Source organism: Bombyx mandarina, chromosome 20, assembly GCF_030267445.1.
Source record: "Bombyx mandarina strain Sakado chromosome 20, ASM3026744v2".
NCBI lineage: Eukaryota > Metazoa > Arthropoda > Insecta > Lepidoptera > Bombycidae > Bombyx > Bombyx mandarina.
Window position 1 is genome coordinate 2175441 of NC_143226.1, and position 17032 is coordinate 2192472.

General features: G+C 35.1%; 2 protein-coding genes across 3 annotated transcripts in view; one reads left to right on the top strand and one right to left on the bottom strand.

The window, feature by feature from the left end:
• Positions 1-1166: 1166 nt before the first annotated feature.
• The window catches only part of iav (transient receptor potential cation channel subfamily V iav), a 54328-nt gene continuing 38462 nt past the window's right edge, over positions 1167-17032 (bottom strand). Inside the window, exons 15-25 of one of the 2 annotated variants that reach the window (XM_089735798.1) lie at positions 16312-16434; positions 14980-15095; positions 14082-14227; positions 13407-13724; positions 12620-12756; positions 11585-11720; positions 10707-10803; positions 9297-9380; positions 3199-3314; positions 2916-3009; positions 1167-1688 (exon numbers count right to left, since the gene is read on the bottom strand). In XM_089735798.1, the coding sequence (XP_089591924.1) occupies positions 1529-1688; positions 2916-3009; positions 3199-3314; positions 9297-9380; positions 10707-10803; positions 11585-11720; positions 12620-12756; positions 13407-13724; positions 14082-14227; positions 14980-15095; positions 16312-16434 (1527 nt within the window). In that variant the 3' untranslated portion in view covers positions 1167-1528. Of the gene's footprint in view, positions 1689-2915; positions 3010-3198; positions 3315-9296; positions 9381-10706; positions 10804-11584; positions 11721-12619; positions 12757-13406; positions 13725-14081; positions 14228-14979; positions 15096-16311; positions 16501-17032 lie in introns of both variants that reach the window. The other variant, XM_028177090.2, reaches the window with a different exon arrangement.
• Positions 5897-8161, top strand: LOC114245087 (uncharacterized). Its single transcript, XM_028177094.2, has 2 exons — positions 5897-7513; positions 7721-8161. Exons 1-2 carry the CDS (start codon positions 7070-7072, stop codon positions 8084-8086), a joined length of 810 nt encoding a protein of 269 aa, XP_028032895.2. The 5' UTR covers positions 5897-7069; the 3' UTR covers positions 8087-8161.

Genomic DNA, 17032 nt, shown 5'->3' on the forward strand with positions numbered 1-17032 from the left:
CTTGTGTGTTCATTTATTTTAACGTATTTTTCTCTTCGCAGTCCCGCAGGTAAGTGACCCTAAAACTGAAGGTCTGATTTATGCCATGATGTGTTTTGTTAAATGTTTAATGTTTGTAACGATAGCCTATAAGTAGCACCATTTTACGTGATAGTAGCGTCTTCCGATGATGTAAAAATGCCTATGTCGTTTTTTTCCGTGTTTCCTGTGTGCCCTCCACAGCATAATGAAGAGGCAACACGGGATCCCCGACCGAACTTACACCGGACATCGGTACAAATACTTCTACACAATATGTGGACATATGTTTGATATGCATTGTCACTAGAATGTATTATATGTTATTGTTATACTGTGTACCAAATATGTACTGTGCCTAAATATTGTCTTTATACATATTGTCTATTGTATTTAAATGTTATCGATTTTTGTCGATCTTGTTAAAGGTACAACAGTCATTTCCTAAACAAAAACAGACAATTTAAAATAAAAATGAGTGCTGTGGATGATTGGAAACACGAAATGGTGGACTTAGCAAAGTAAAATGGTGGCTTGAGTTAGACAAAATGGCGGCAAACACGAAAGTGGAGTTTTTAAAGGTGGTATGCTATAAATTCGGTAAGTTTGCAATACATAAAATCAGCAAAATATTTACAGGGTCATTTTCAAACCCCCACTATTATTATTTTCTAGAATATAAATAAGAGGAATATTTTATATTCGCAATTATTGTTATATCTGAAAATTAAAATTTTGCTATATGAGTATTGTTAGGGTGCATCAACATTTCGTATTTTTTAAATGTTTAGTTTGAAAATACAATGTTGTTTGAAAGTGACCCCTTTTGAACAATGATGTGTAGGATCTCCGAGAATTTGCTTAAAGATATCCCTTAACAACCATTGCGTTAAATCGCCTACCTAAAACCTTTTTTGTCAAATGATAGTTAAAGTGCCCCTTACAATTTTATAGAAATATGCTGTGAGAATGCAAATTGGCCATAATGATGAGCGCTAGTGCCGTACTTTGATGATTTTCTTAAAACCTAATTAAACTAATAATTTTTCCAACTAAACGGTCGATAGCAAGGTTTTAATTCATAAATGAAATGTTAGACATTTAGAACACAACTCGCTAGATAAAAATAGAAATTAAAAAAACATATATATACTTGCTTGAAAATTTATTAACAAATCTTCTGTTATGTGTAATTATGCATCATTATTATTTTGTATTTATCTCTGGTATATACATTTATGATTTGCATTATCATCGCTTGTTTTTCCCCCTAGATTTTTCACATTCGCCGTTGCTAATAAATATTGCAAAATCAGTTTGTTGTTTTATTTATTTCAACGACAAGTGAATTAGGGATAGGGTACATAACATTGTCATCACAAAGAAAGAGTCGCTATTTTCATTTCAAGAAGTAGTTGAAGTCTTGAAACTGATTATAGCAAGTATTTTAATGTAGGAACCCCTGTCTATGAAACTTAAAGTTGTATTTGTTGAATGTTCAGTGGTGAGTTCAGTATCTTGGCGATTGCTCCTGTTCCGTGGATGTCTGCGAGGTGATAGAAGCTGCTGATGAGCTGGAATAGCGTATGAGACGTGATAGCTTCGATAGTTGTGCTGTGGCCCAGGGCTCCAAAGGACTGCCCGCTTCTTGTACCGGTGTTGGAGATATTCTGAAAATATAAACATTGATTCCGATGTCTACGAAATAGTATCTCATTATAAATTGGTTTTTGAAGCAATATAGATTAGCTAAAACTCTTTTTAAACTTACAAGTTTGGTAAAACGATTATTCATAATTGTTTAATTGAGCTTGTATGATTGAAAAGCCAATAGTAGTAGTTTCCTGTACAGGTCGACATGATCGATTATCTAGGAATGTGACGGTAGTCTATGTACTAATTTTATTCCATTTATTAACAAGATTTTTATAAACATGATAATGCCTACAAGAAGTCAATTGCCATTCTTAAATAAAGAAGTGTCGACGCGCGAAAAACAAAAATGGAACTTTAACAAAAACTCATCATTAGCAAAATATTGCAACAATAACATAACTGGTAACTATGTAGTCTTAATTCAATTTTCGTTGATGTACATAAATAAACATCTTCTGTCTTGCTCTGCAAAAAGGCACAAGATTCTTATTAGGTACCTAAAAAACTAGAACCACAAAAAGACAAGAGAAATTACAATCTAAAGATGAGGTTGGTACTGCCGTTTAATTTTATTTAAAAAGATCCATTATATTTTGATCTTAATTTAATACCTACTTAAAATAAACGGATGTCCAATTTGATAACGTACAGAAAAGTAAAAATAAACGAAATATGCTTACGGACAGAGCCGGTTGAAACCATGGTAGAGCCATATGCTAAATAATGTATAAAGTTAATAGCTACTGGTACTACTACTATACCTAGTACTTTAACTTTATCGGAGTGTGTCATCAAATCGCTAAGGTTCTATAGTTGTGCAACTACACAGCGTAACGTAAACCCGCAGACGTACACCATCCCGACTATGAATGATGGGATCAGCTGCTATAAGATTGAATTAAGACTTGAATCTCATGTCTCCGGTACTTATTAGAGCTCATATGAGGCGCGAGTTCGTCCACCTAGTCTAGCTTTTTCCTACTTAATCATTGGTTGCCTAGGGGGCTTTTCCAAATATTCTTGGTCCGATAGGTGAGCTAATAGGTTCCATCAGAGAGTGCTAATACTGGCCACAGCAACAGCAGTGTGTGTTTTACAGAATCTACCACCGGATCGGAATCGCGACCCACTGAGAAGGTCCGCCGAGAAACTTAGTGGATTCCTGTTTAGTAATAAAGAAAAAAAAATGACCCTATCACTGTTGAATTATAAAACTAAAATCGTTTGGTATAGTTAGTTACCTGTTTCGTCTCGAACGCGTTGTTTTAGGTCTAGCCTTTTTTTCGGATTTTTGTACAGTAGGAGTACTTTCAACTTCGGCTCCGGTTCCAGGACCTGATTGATATGATAAATTATTGCAACTAACCGCAATTGCTTTGTAGACTTGGTGGGTAGGTCATTACTGAAATTTTATGAACTTTTCAGTATTCTTTGACGATCAGAATAAAATCATTCGTCTTTATTTTACAGTAGTAACAGGATAATTAGAAGCGTGTAAGGGGAAAGTTAACTTTAGATCCTTACCTACAACAAATAATGAGTGTTCTACTTGAGCCGTTCTCCCTGACGCAGCATGTTGAATACACAAGGGTCTTGCAGCTTTAATGTGGGCTATCTCTTCTCTACGACCACCTACAGCTCTAAACACGAAGCACAATTTCTTTTCATTCATCAAAACATCATCAAACATCAAGTACATTACTAATACCTAGAAATTTAACACAAAAAAATACTGGTGGTATGACCTCTTGCGAGTCCGCGCGGGCGGGTACCATCACCCTGCCTATTTCTGCCGTGAAGCAGTACTGCGTTTCGGTTTGAAGGGTGGGGCAGCCGTTGTAACTACACTTGAGACCTTAGAACTTATGGTGGGTGGCGCATTTACGTTGTGGATGTCTATGGGCTCCAGTAACCACTTAACACCAGGTGGGCTGTGAGCTCGTCCACCCATCTAAGCAATAAAAAAAGAAAAAGACAGCCAAAACTGGAATACGTTTCTATCAAGCATTACTGATCAAAAGTTATCAAGATGACTAAAATTTATGAAACGATTGTATTGCTATATACGCACTAAATGATTTTTATGTGGGTTCTGTTTTTCTAAAAACATTCGTTTAAGCTAGTTTATAACCTAACCTATAGCTTAAACTTACTTAAAGCGAGGCACACTAAGCAGAGTTAGCACACGTCATTTCGGATCCTTCCGATCCACTAACGGTGCTTTTAGGTACTTCAAGCACCGGTCACCGTTCTCGTCGAACCCGTCGCTTGCGACGAAGGGCTCGACGACTAAAAGAACCCTCAGACACGGCTCACTGAGTTTCTCGTCGTATCTTCTCAGTGGGTCGCGTTTCCGATCCGGTGGTAGATTGATGTGATGCATGGCTCTTGCTAGGGTTCGTGTTAGCAACGTCGTCAGGTTTGAGCCCCGTGAGCTCACCTACTAGTTAAGGTTACGCTGGAATAGCCTCTCAAGGCTACCAGCTTAGGTAGAAAAAAAAAAGCAGAGTTAGTAAAGTAACTTCGTCCGCTAGGACGATCGTTTTTTTTTTCGAACAATTTTTTTTTTTTAACGCTGGGGAATCCATTTCCGGATACCCGGTCCGGGGGGTAACGAACCGGGTTATGTCGGACTCCGGCGCCTCTAGAGAGGAAGACGGGGACGAGGAGGGCCAAGGTCCTCCACCTCCCCGAATTCCTCGCAAGAGACTACGCCTTGAAAAAGGCGCGCGAAGCACTTGCCCCGCAGAACGTTTTTTTAAACCCCATCGAGCTCCGAAAGTCCGCCTTCGTTTTTTTTTCGAACAAAACCTAACCCTAGTAGTATCAGCTATGCCGCTATAGGTAGATAGATACCTAAAAGGATATGGGCCACTCTCAATACATTGCACGGCCCACTAAATGAAGTTCAAGGACAGTAATAAAATTAAGTTTAAATAACAGACTATAATATCCCCTTTATTATAAACAAATTAAAATCAATATTGTTCAAATAAATAAGAATAATTTTAGGTTATATCATATGATTTTGCTGTCAATACACCGACACTTTAACTTTGATGACGATCATAGAAAAGTATTTGCTCATAATTATCACGTAGAATTTTATGCTTTGGGTACATTAAATTCAATACTGAAAAAGTTTTACTCTTATTTTATAGGGACAGAGCTCTGGAACAGAGTTAACAAATATTATTGGATGGGCGATTAAAAAAATGGGTTAATAAATGTTTATGTATAGATTTAAAAAGGTAATAAAAAAATCATACGTAGATGTAGTAGGTAAGTCGATAATAATTGAATCAGTCATTTCATCATTCCTTTATTTGCGTAAAATATTCTTCAATGGTAGTGGTATTCCCATATTTTGTGTGTTATCTATGATCCTTACATACATTCTCCTCCAACTGGCATATGGCAACTCCTTCAATATTATCAATGTAGCTTAGTCATGCTAATTTCTTTTTATTTATGATTTTAATTATCCCACCAATATAATACCCTTAAATTTTATAATAAGTATGTAAAAATGAAATGTTTTTTTCTATAGATATTTCATTCGTGTCCTTGAGAGCACGACTAGCTGGGTCGAAAATGGCCCATGTCCTTTGTGTTTTATTTATAAAAATATTGTTAATCTAAGAATAACACGGAGTTTGGTATTTGTTTGAAAGTCTCGTTATCGTTATATGTATATTTTAAGAGAGATAATCGACTGTTTATACTTTATCAAACTGCGCGTTTGGGATCTACTCCTTAACGAAGACGACCTACGGTATGGATTTAAGCAGCGCTCTTTTTATTAAATTTTGAATATTTTGACGTTATAATCGCTATGAACAATATTGGTATCCAAGGCATCAATTGTTTTTTGTTTATTATTAAATCACCTATTTAAGATGATAGTTTCAAATACCACAATCATAAAGGTTAATTGATTGAACTGAGATTCCCATTTTAGGATAAATGCAGAATTTAGAGTTACTACATCATAGCAGAATTTAGAGTTACTACATCATTTAGAGAAGTACTATATTTTACGTGCAACGAAATCTAGCCATGGTTCAATTAATCCCTAATTCTGATGCATGATTAGGCGCTTTTTAAATGTATGTGTTGTGGCGTTTAAGAACGCACCTTTTTATGATGCGTAAGCCGGAACGCACGAGAGGTGGAAAAAAGAATATAGTCTGTGACACGGGACCTTTTTTACCGCCGAGGACTTTTTGGTGGGAACGCGAGGAGTGAAGTTGTGTGATTTGTTTTATTTTGTCTATTTAGTGTTTCTTCAGGTTTAAATGTGTAATAATGGTGGTTTATTAACTGTTTAATATCTGTGACAGTGCACAAATGTGGGAAAATGAAACAAAGCCGCTGGACGTAATTTTTCGGGATCCTCCAAAAAGTCCACTGAAAAAATCTTAGTAAATGACCACCATTTTACTGAGATTATATTTCATCCCATTTCATTTAATTTCATCCCAGTTGATTAATGTCTCAAATTAATCATCCTCATTTTATTTCACTCCATAATATCATTTTTCATAAACTTAAGAATATAGATTAAAATAAGACATGACTTAAAGGTCTCAGATACCAGGTCATAAAATCTCTTAAAAAAAAAAATACCGCCGAAAATTTAAAATGTAAAATAATTTATAATGTGTTTAACAACTAATTTAATATAATAACTTAGAATTGTTTATACGGCTACAACAATAAAATTTATATTGTTTCAACTGTGGTGTTAATTACATAAAACACGACTTTACGGCGAAATAAAGAAGGGACTCTATAAGAACTCCCTCAGTGTGTATGCTACGCGAATGAACTGATAGGTATTAAAAATAAATTTTGATATATTGTGATGTTAATACGCGAGTTTTTTACTGATGTTTTTCAAGGTACTGAAATTAAATAATAATATTGCAGTGCTACACAGATCATTTTGTGACAGTGAACCGTTTTTTAAATTATAATAAAAAAAACATGAATTAACATCGGGCTTGAGCGAATACTATAAACATTTGAAGTTTTTAAACAAGAATTTGGAGTTGCGAGGGAGAAAATTAGAAGTATGAACTGAAAAAAAGAAGTCGTCAATATCTACCCAGTACAGCAGGTTTACAGCTGTTTGAAAGTACTAAAAATAAATTATTTTATTCTTTAAAACTTTTATCTTTTTTTAATAAACTCGTATTTTGTATTTGTATGCGGAACTAGCTCCGAGCCGACATGTCTTCAAACATGTCCATCTCTAAATGATTCAATACGTCAGTCAACGTCAACTTCAAATGCACCATTTTGTTCTTAAATACCTAATCCGCAAAAGTGAGATCAATATCGTTTCAAACTTGTCGTCAGTCTAAATTTATCAGTTTTTGTTTTTGTGAAAATGAACTATGACGACGATACTGACTTAACAGCAGGTCGAAGAAGCTTGTCACACGAAGCAGAAGGCCAAAAAATAGAGCATGAATTTATAAAACTGTATCATAAACTTCCATTACTGTGGGATTCGAAACATCCGGACTACAACAACAAATACAAGAGAAATGCAGCTCTGGATAAATTATTAATTGTTTTGAAACAATTGAATCATCTCGCCACAAGATATAATGTGCGGCAGAAAATAAACATATTAAGATCTTGTTATAGAAAAGATTTGCGAAGACATTTGGCATCGAAAGTTATAGGCGCAGACGGAGAAGTTTCTTACGAACATATTCCTACGTCTTGGAAATTTCATAAACTGAGATTTCTTGACGGAAATGATAATAATACTGAGGAATACAAAAACGAAATTACACAGGTTAACATTCAAGACAGTGAATATCATGTAAGTACATATATTAATTAAAATTTATGAAGCTTGTGTCCTCAATCCTAATGAAAATCTTTAAATGCTTTAAACAGATATAATATAAAAATTAAATTATTCTTTCATGAAAAGTCAAGTTTTATCATTCATTACTTCAATTGCTGTTTGTTTTAGATACTTATTGTCTTACAACTACTTAGATTTTTATATAAATTACATTTTTAGGATAACAGCAACAATAGCAACCAAAGAAGTGAGGAGTCATCTGGACAAGAGTGCCATGACATAGAAACTGATCCTGACCTAAGTTTAGAGTCATTAAAAACATTTGAAGACAAAACATATATGCGGAAAAGCAGTCATAAAAGAATAAAATTAGAGTTAAATCAAGAAGGATACTATCCACCAGACAAGGAGGAGCCTTTAGACAGAGAATTTAATGCAATTGGTGCTAATGTTGCATGTAAACTGAAAAGAATGAATCAGCAACAGAGGTATCATGCGGAACTGCTCATAAACAAAGTATTAATAAAAGGGTTAAAGGATAGTTTAACGGATGACTCAGATATAACTGATGTGTGGAATGTATAGCACTAGAGAAGCAAATTTCTTAATTAGAAATTTGTTTGAAATTGTAAATAATAAATTAATATTTTTTTTATTTAATATTCTGGCTTTTTCTTTTCTTGATCAACATTTTTATAATGAAATAAAATAGGTGTTAATTTGAATTTAATTTCAATGAAAGATTTAGTGTATGTACTATTGTCATATACTATCTGAAATATTGTAAATCTGCATGGGTCTACTGTATTCTAGTTTGATGGGTAGATTTTCTTATTGCCACTACAGATGATGTGACCCCCTCAATGGTGGTTGTCGTTCATGTTCAGATGTCAGGCACATAGCCCCATGCTGCTGTCTAGGATAAGTCACCTATCAGATGCTTTTACAATACACATGATATTTTAAAATCTTGTCACGCTGTAACCTCTGCCTATGTCAATAAGTCAAATTATGAGGGCAGTTCTCACATTACAGTATGAATAGATAGGTGTTGTTTGGTCACTACTGTTTAAAAGCAGAACAAAATCGAACATTATTGATGGTAGAAATGTAAAATAGTGTATATGTAAAATAATAGTTTTTAGAAGAAGCTATTCAACATTTAGAAGAAGCTATTCAACATTTAGAAGAAGCTATTCAACATTTAGAAGAAGCTATTCAACATTTAGAAGAAGCTATTCAACATTTAGAAGAAGCTATTCAACATTTAGAAGAAGCTATTCAACATTTAGAAGAAGCTATTCAACATTTAGAAGAAGCTATTCAACATTTAGAAGAAGCTATTCAACATTTAGAAGAAGCTATTCAACATTTAGAAGAAGCTATTCAACATTTAGAAGAAGCTATTCAACATTTAGAAGAAGCTATTCAACATTTAGAAGAAGCTATTCAACATTTAGAAGAAGCTAAGCTTTCAAAATACTGCATTTTTATTTTTTATTTTTATTGCTTATATGTGTGGACGAGCGCACAGCCCACCTGGTGTTAAGTGGTTACTGGAGCCCATAGACATCTACAACGTAAATGCGCCACACACCTTGAGATACAGTTCTAAGGTCTCAGTATAGTCACAACGGCTGCCCCACCCTTCAAACCGAAACGCATTACCTACTGCTTCACGGCAGAAATAGGCGGGGCGGTGATACTTACCCGTGCGGACTCACAAGTGGTCCTACCACCAGTAATAATATGCATAAAATTTACTTGATTTCGTATAAACATATTTGGTACTTACGAATTGTTCCCTGAACTGGGTTGATCATCCCAAGGTGCATCACTTTCTATAGCACTGCTCTCAGATGCCACTAAGTACATAGACCTGAAAATGTCCTTTGATTGTATGAATTGTAAAAAGAGTTAAAGAAAACAAATTTGAAAATAAATGGGCTGAAAATATTGCGACATTGTAAATATTTAACTGTACTGAGCAAAGCTACAAGTAGATTTGATCATATACTTTTTTTTTATTGCTTAGATGTGTGGACGAGCTCAAAGAAATAGACAGAGTGGTGGTACCAACCCGTGCAGACTCACAAGAGGTCCTAGCACCAGTAAAATCAATGCTTCATAAATTATCTATGCTTAGATCGTCTTCCCATTTTTACTTGACCGAATAGGTACTTCTAAAATTTGATTACATAATTAAGGTTCTAAATATTTTTATCTAGTGGTCATTGTTTTTAGTTTATGTTCCGTTACTAATCATTTAGGCAATTTCTATTATAGGTGTATTTTCAGGGACATCTAGTTAACGGAACTGGTAGAGTTATTATGATCCTACACAGTAGGGCACTACCATCGTGTTTCCTTCTACTGAGAAGACAGCAGATTTGCAGTGCAATTGAAACTTCGACTTCATGTCTGTAAACAGCGTTCTTGTGATCTATCTGGGCAATGGTCACTCATTCAATTTGGATAGACCGCAAATTCGTCGATAATTATGGCATTGTGTCATGACACTAATGATTGGAAGAATTGAAAAGACTTCCCCGGATCACGGAGACGGATCTGTGAATTTTGTATGCAGTTGGAACAGCGCCCCTAGCGGCAAACGATCCCATTCTATACAAATATGAGGTAACTTTTACGCTATCGAGAACGTTAGAAAACTCGCACTAAGCACACAGGTGTGACACACTGGTAGTTTTCCAATTACAGAGTATAATGAGACTCAGTGACGCACAATGCCCAATTATGCTGAAGCTTAATTGGAACGTGAATTAGTGTTCAAATGCATCAGCAGAGTGCGCTAAGTTAGCACAGTTTTAATTAACATTGATTATTTCTAAGAAACTACGACGAAACGAAAGCCTTACAATTTTTTTCAACATTAAATAACTAACGATAATATAAACAAAATTTCGATCAATGCCAACTTAAATAAAAAACACTTGTAAATTTTCTGCCACTGAGTCGGTATCGATTGCGAGTATCACGCGAGAGCAGTACTTTTGAGAGTGCTCGATTGTGCGAAGCGTTGCTGTAGTTGGAACATTCAACGTTGCCGGCATTATGCCGCACAATGCGCTCTTGTGCTGTAATTGGAAAACTACCAAAAACATCTCCCGGTGAAGTCAACCGTGACATACCACCATAGATAATACACTTAATAATACCACTCTGAGGGCTAATCTACGTGACTTACCTAGCCGGTACATATAGATGTGGGGGCGGTGGTGCGGCTCGACGCGATGCTGATCTCGCGCGTCTTGCTCTTGATGCTCGACCCAACAGCACTGACTCTGTTTCGAGTTTAAGGCAGAAATGAAGTTAATATTAAATAGGTACATTTTATTATCTATCACTAAGTATTTAAGGTTCAAATAGTAAAGTGACCAACTATACTCATTTACTGAGTTTTGTACTCTTTTTTCGCTAACCGTTCTCTTTTAAAATCCTGTACTCTGAAAGTACTCATTTGTATAATTTGTTCTTTCCCAAATCTTTCGGCATTTTAGAATAGAACATATCGCACATGAAAATTTAAATGTTAAATTAACAGAATTTTTTTATGTTGTCCAGGCACTAACGCTGCTGTTGAAAGGGTATTTTCACTAGGGGATGATTATTGGAGCAGTGAGAAGTCGCAACTTTCTATAATAACATTATCTGCCGCCTTAACACTCAAATTTAATATGCAAAATGGAAGCTGTTCGGATGTGGCTACATTATTAGACGAACATCCTCATTTGAAAAAAAAAAATCACTTCGAAGAAAAATATGTTTTTAAAAGAAAATAAAGTTTTTATCGTTTTTTAAGTTTCACTTCAAAAACACTACACTGAGAACGTCTAATGTGTTCTATCTCATTCTCTCGCCGGATGAATCCTATACATTTATGTGTTTGTGTCTCTATGGACTTATTTTTTCGTTTCATCGAGTTTGAAATCACAACGATTCTAAAGAAGTTTCACTTCAAAAATAGTTGGTCACCTTAAAATAGTGATCAAGAAAATAAATCTCTCATTCATTCCATGTTACGGAAACTTAATGTTGACAGTTGTGAAATAATAAAAATCGTACCCGATATCGGATCACTGTCGCTGTTGTCATGACGATCCCGCCTCCAGCCAGCATCGGGGGCAGGAGTGTCAGCGGCGACACCAAATAAACCCGACACAGCACCCGCTACCATTTTACGCGCAGATTTTGCAGCCATCTACATTAAATAGTTAAATCATAGATTGCTTAGATGGGTCGATGAGCTCACAGCCCACCTGGTGTTAAGTGGTTATTGGAGCCCATAGACGTCTACAACGTAAATGCGCCACCCACCTTGAGATGTAAGTTCTAAGGTCTCAAGTATAGTTACAACGGCTGCCCCACCCTTCAAACCGAAACGCATTACTGCTTCACGGCAGAAATAGGCAGGGTGGACGTTACCTACCGTGCGGACTCATAAGAGGTTCTACCACCAGGATATATCTAGAAGGTATTATGTATACGTATGTAACGAGTATTTTCGCAAACTGCATTTTTATTCCCAAATAAAGGTAAAATCAAAGAATGTTACGCTGTTTACTTGTTTTCATCTCAAGCACAAATAGAAAGCAATATATTTATCTTATATATAAAATTCTGGTGTCACGATGTTAATTACCATACTCCTCTGAAACGATTTGACCAATTTTTATGAAATTTTATAAGTATGCATGTTCAGTAGGTCTGAGAATCGGCTACTATCTATTTTTCATACCCCTAAGTGATAAGGGTTGTCCACCCCTAACATTTATTTTTTATTTTTTGGACATTTTTTTTTTGTTGTAATGAGGCATTATGTGGTTGAATGAGGTTTTGTTATTTTTATATTCTCTCATCGTTCACAGCGCTACATGCCTCTTTCACTTATTTACCACATTCTTACACATGTCATAATAAGTTAGTTTTTTTTTCTACCCTAGAAAGTCCCAAGAAATCTTTTATATGACAAAACAACGTTTTCCGGGTCAGCTAGTAATATATAAAATGATTATTTTGAAAAGGAAAACAATAAAAGCGAAAATAGATCAAAAGGATACTGAGTGTCTAAAATTATTTAAAAAAAAATGCGTAACTCACATTGATGTTAATATCGATTTCCGGTACATCTCTCAGATCAGCCGCTTTCTCAGCAAGTTGTTTGAGTTCAAGATTAGTGGTTGCAGGTTTCTCAGCAAGAACTATGAGTTCACGTAGATAATCTTGGTGTACTTGCTCTACAAAATTATGATTTTTTAATATGCTTTTATTAGCTTTAGACGTATGTACCTTTTTAACGGAATCTTTGAACATGATTTTGACCCCCTTCAAAACGTCGGATTAACTCGAAATTTGGTATACTTATTAAGGACCGATGACAATTTAATATAAAAAAAAATAATTTTTTTTTAATTCAGCTAAAAAATGAAAAATAAATAGTACCTAGTTTAAAAAAAACGAACAAAATACGCTTTTATAGAAAATCCAACTAAAAAATAGAAAATAAATTTAAATAAATTTGAATTAAAAATAGTGTAAGAAAAAAATATTTTATTGTAAAAAAAGCGTGGGGTGCATGGTATCAGTAGTTATAAATATTTTATGAACAGATATGAGTAGAAGGGTTATTTTGATAATATCCTGAAAAGCACAACACGTTTTTTTACAATAAAATAATTTTTTATTTCACTATTTTTTTACACTATTTCTAATTCAAATTTATTTTTTATTTTTTTGCTTTTTATTATTATTTCTATAAAAGAGTATTTTGTTAGTTTTTTTAACTATTATTTAATTTATCACTAGATTTTTAGTTAAAATACGGTAGTTACAGATAGTTGTCAATCGTATCGTATTATTTGTGAGATATCCGATCATATAGACTTACCAGGTTTCTGATTTTCATTCGACTGTTGAATCTCAGGTACTAACGCGGAGTTTTGTCCAATGTTTGTTGTTATTTTCACTCCACTTATAGGAATATTGACATTCCCTATATTACCCTGAACCGTGGACTGTGTCAATGTTGTTGGGTCCAATTTAACATCCAAAGGCGTCTTAAATGAAGATGCTTCAACACGTGCTACTGGTGTCCCGAGAGTTTTGCTTGAAACTTTTGGCATTTGGGTATTTGTAGTTAAGCTTGGGGCATTGGAAGTTTTGCCGTTGACCAACAAGTCTGGTGTAGTTTGTTTTTGATCTGAACCTAAAATCATTTTTGATTTCTAGAAAATTTCTTTACCATTTCACAGTGAAAAGAAAAATATGTTAATAGTAACATCGAGACACCAGATTAAAGTTTTAATGCATTATCGTCTACTCAACTCAAAACGTCTAATCAATCGCTCACAAAATATCTTAGCGTAAATGGGAATTGTGGAGTGAAATCTAGAGGTTCTAGTAATCTCTTAATAGGTGGGCCGTGAGATAGTCTATTTGTCTGCAGGAACAAAAGAAACCCATGATCGTTTCGCGTAATAAGTACAAAAGAACGTAAGTTACAAAAGGCACAATTAATTATATTTATCGATCTTTATCTAAAGTATCTGTTCAAAAATCTCACCAGTAGTACCAATGTCTAATTCGTGAGTGAAGGCCATGACGTTGAGAGCTGACGAGAGAGCTGGTGCTACACCGTTCCCTACGTCACTAGCTAAACCCACGTCTGACGAAACCACGCAGTCTGGAGGCGGGGCTGGGACTCTTCGCCTATAGAATAGATTCAAACTACATGACGTAACAGAAACTTGATAGGCAAGACCATCTAGTAATGTAACTGTAGCTTCACTTGACCTTGGGACATTAATCAATCATTTATAATCTGTGACCTTCAAAACTGAATTCCACCACGAAGGTTTTATAATGAAAGAGATCGATAGCGCCCGGCTTGGTTATTGGCGACCTGCTGTCTGTTGAATTATAGAAGTGATGGCGCCCTCTAATACAAAAAAGCTGTTTGCCTATCTGAATCAATTTACAAAAATGGTCACAGCGCCGCGGCGCCGTTTCCGTTGCGGTCTATTTCACAGTTATAACAAACTTCAAAACAGAACTAAGGTAATCGCTCCGAAGATTCTCAATGTACCCTTATTTTTTTATAATACCTACATCAGTGTAATTTTAGGGTGATTTAATCATAAACAGGTATGAAACGGTTATAATGATGAACTATAGAAATTACAATGAATAGATTTTGACGATTTATAATAGTATTGTTCAATTTTTAATTAGTCGTACCAAAAAGTGATCGCTAATTCACCTCATTAATATGTGCAAACAACAATCTTGAAATAAAAATAAGAATTGAAATTTTATCCAATGAAAAACTATGTATAAAATCGGGATTAACACAATTTCACATAGGTAGCAAAGTTCTGAAAAACTATATTAAATTAGAGAAAAAAATCATCGATAAAGTTTGACTTCATTTGAATCTATTAATTAATATTTTAAATACATACGGCAAGGGAGCTTTTGTTGGTGTCGAAATTGAAATACGGCCCCACATCAATCTACGTAACTCTTCACCGCTGATACCGCGTCTTCTCAACTCTGCTATTGTCACTTTACCGACGTGCTATAAAACGGTGACATTGTGTTTTAATCTTCGATCAACAATAGTTACTATTACTATTATTAAACTACTATTATATAGTACTATTTACTACTATTATATATATTATATATCTACTATTACTATATTATACTATATAAACTATTGTTGATCGAAGGTTTTACTAAAACAACTAGCCAACTGTGAATAAAACTGAATACAACCAAAGCTTATATCTTCGAAGTGTCGAGCCCGACTGAGTGGTGACGAACCAAACCGGTGCACATAATGGGCGTATTATTTTATTTAGTTAATACCTATAATGTTTCCTCAGGTTCAAATGTTTGATAAACTGAGACTTTTCTTTACTTAATTTGATCCCATAGCATCCCAATTACTTAAAGTCAACTTCATCTAATTTTGCTTTAAATTTTTCATTTAAATAAACATTGTAGATTTTAGGTACTGCGTTCGTATAAATTAATAATGCTAAAGCTAGACCAAAAGGCCTTACAAGTGTTGCCCGCATCAAATAAAAAAATTGCAATATTATAATATTTTCCTGCAGCAAATATATATATCTATCTGGGATTAAGCAGGTATCTATAACCATGCACTAAATAATAATAATAAAAAATTATAAATTTAATTTCATTAAAACTATTTTTACGACTAAATCTCGTGTTTGTCATTGACATTGTTATTGGCATTATTCTGCAATTTCGTATATTTTATAATTTTCGTAGTCGTTCGTAGTGTAAGTAGATGTTATTCGTCGACATCTGAACGCTGTGGACCTATTTATACCGTCTATTTTCTTTTAAAAAAATCCAGACTTTTACGTTTCATTTCACACTGCGACGTGCTCTTTTTTTTAGTCCTACCTATGCTAAGTAGGTAAGCTCATGGGGCTCAAGCCGGAGTGTTGCTAGCACTGACCCTAGCAAGAGCAGTGCTTCGCAGAATCTACCACCAGATCGGAAACCCACTGCAAAGATCTGACAAGAAACTCAGTGGGCTGTGTCTGTTGGTTTATTTACTCGTCGAGCCCTTCGTCGCAAGCGACGGGTTCGGCGAGGGCGGTGACCGGGCGATGTGCTCCTTAACTCTGACATCGAATTAACTGAATACACAAGTCTGCAATTTGTCATCATGCGAGATTAGCCTATAAAAGTAGTTGTAATTCAACAAGGCTGGCGAAAGCCGAAGATGATACAAAAAAAAAAGTTTTCCAACAAACCTTCCAATTAGTTAAAGCGTCTTTCTTCTGTTTCGCTCTAGTTTTAGCTTTGCTCTTGATGACCATGACCGCCCGTTGCTCGTATCTCGGATCGTCGGAAGGCCCAAGTCCTATAGAATACTCCTGCAAGTACTTATGTGCGTCATCCTGGGCCACTGAACGTTCTAGTGATACCACAATTTTCGCCCACTGGAATAATTCAACTTTAATGCCATAGGATCGTTCGTCATAACACAGTAGTTTTTTTTTACTGGTGGGAGGACCTCTTGTGAGTCCGCACGCGTAGGTACCACCACCCTGCCTATTTCTGCCGTGAACCAGTAATGCGTTTCGGTTTGAAGGGCGGGGCAGCCGTTGTAACTATACTTGAGACCTTAGAACTTATATCTCAAGGTAGGTGGCGTATTTACGTTGTTGATGTCTATGGGCTCCAGTAACCACTTAACACCAGGTGGGCTGTGAGCTCGTCCACCCATCTAAGCAATAACAAAAAAAGAACTATATACAAATCTTCAGTGGTTTTTACGGATGTTCCGTTATAACTACTGAACCATGCATCCGATTGACTTGAAACTTGGTATCCATGTAGAAAATATATGTACTTAATGGATATTATTTATGAGTGTTGCACTCCCTAATAATAATGACAATGAATAATAATGTTAACTTTAAATGCCCAGCGAAGCAGGTGAATACGGCTATTACTCTATAAAAACGTCTA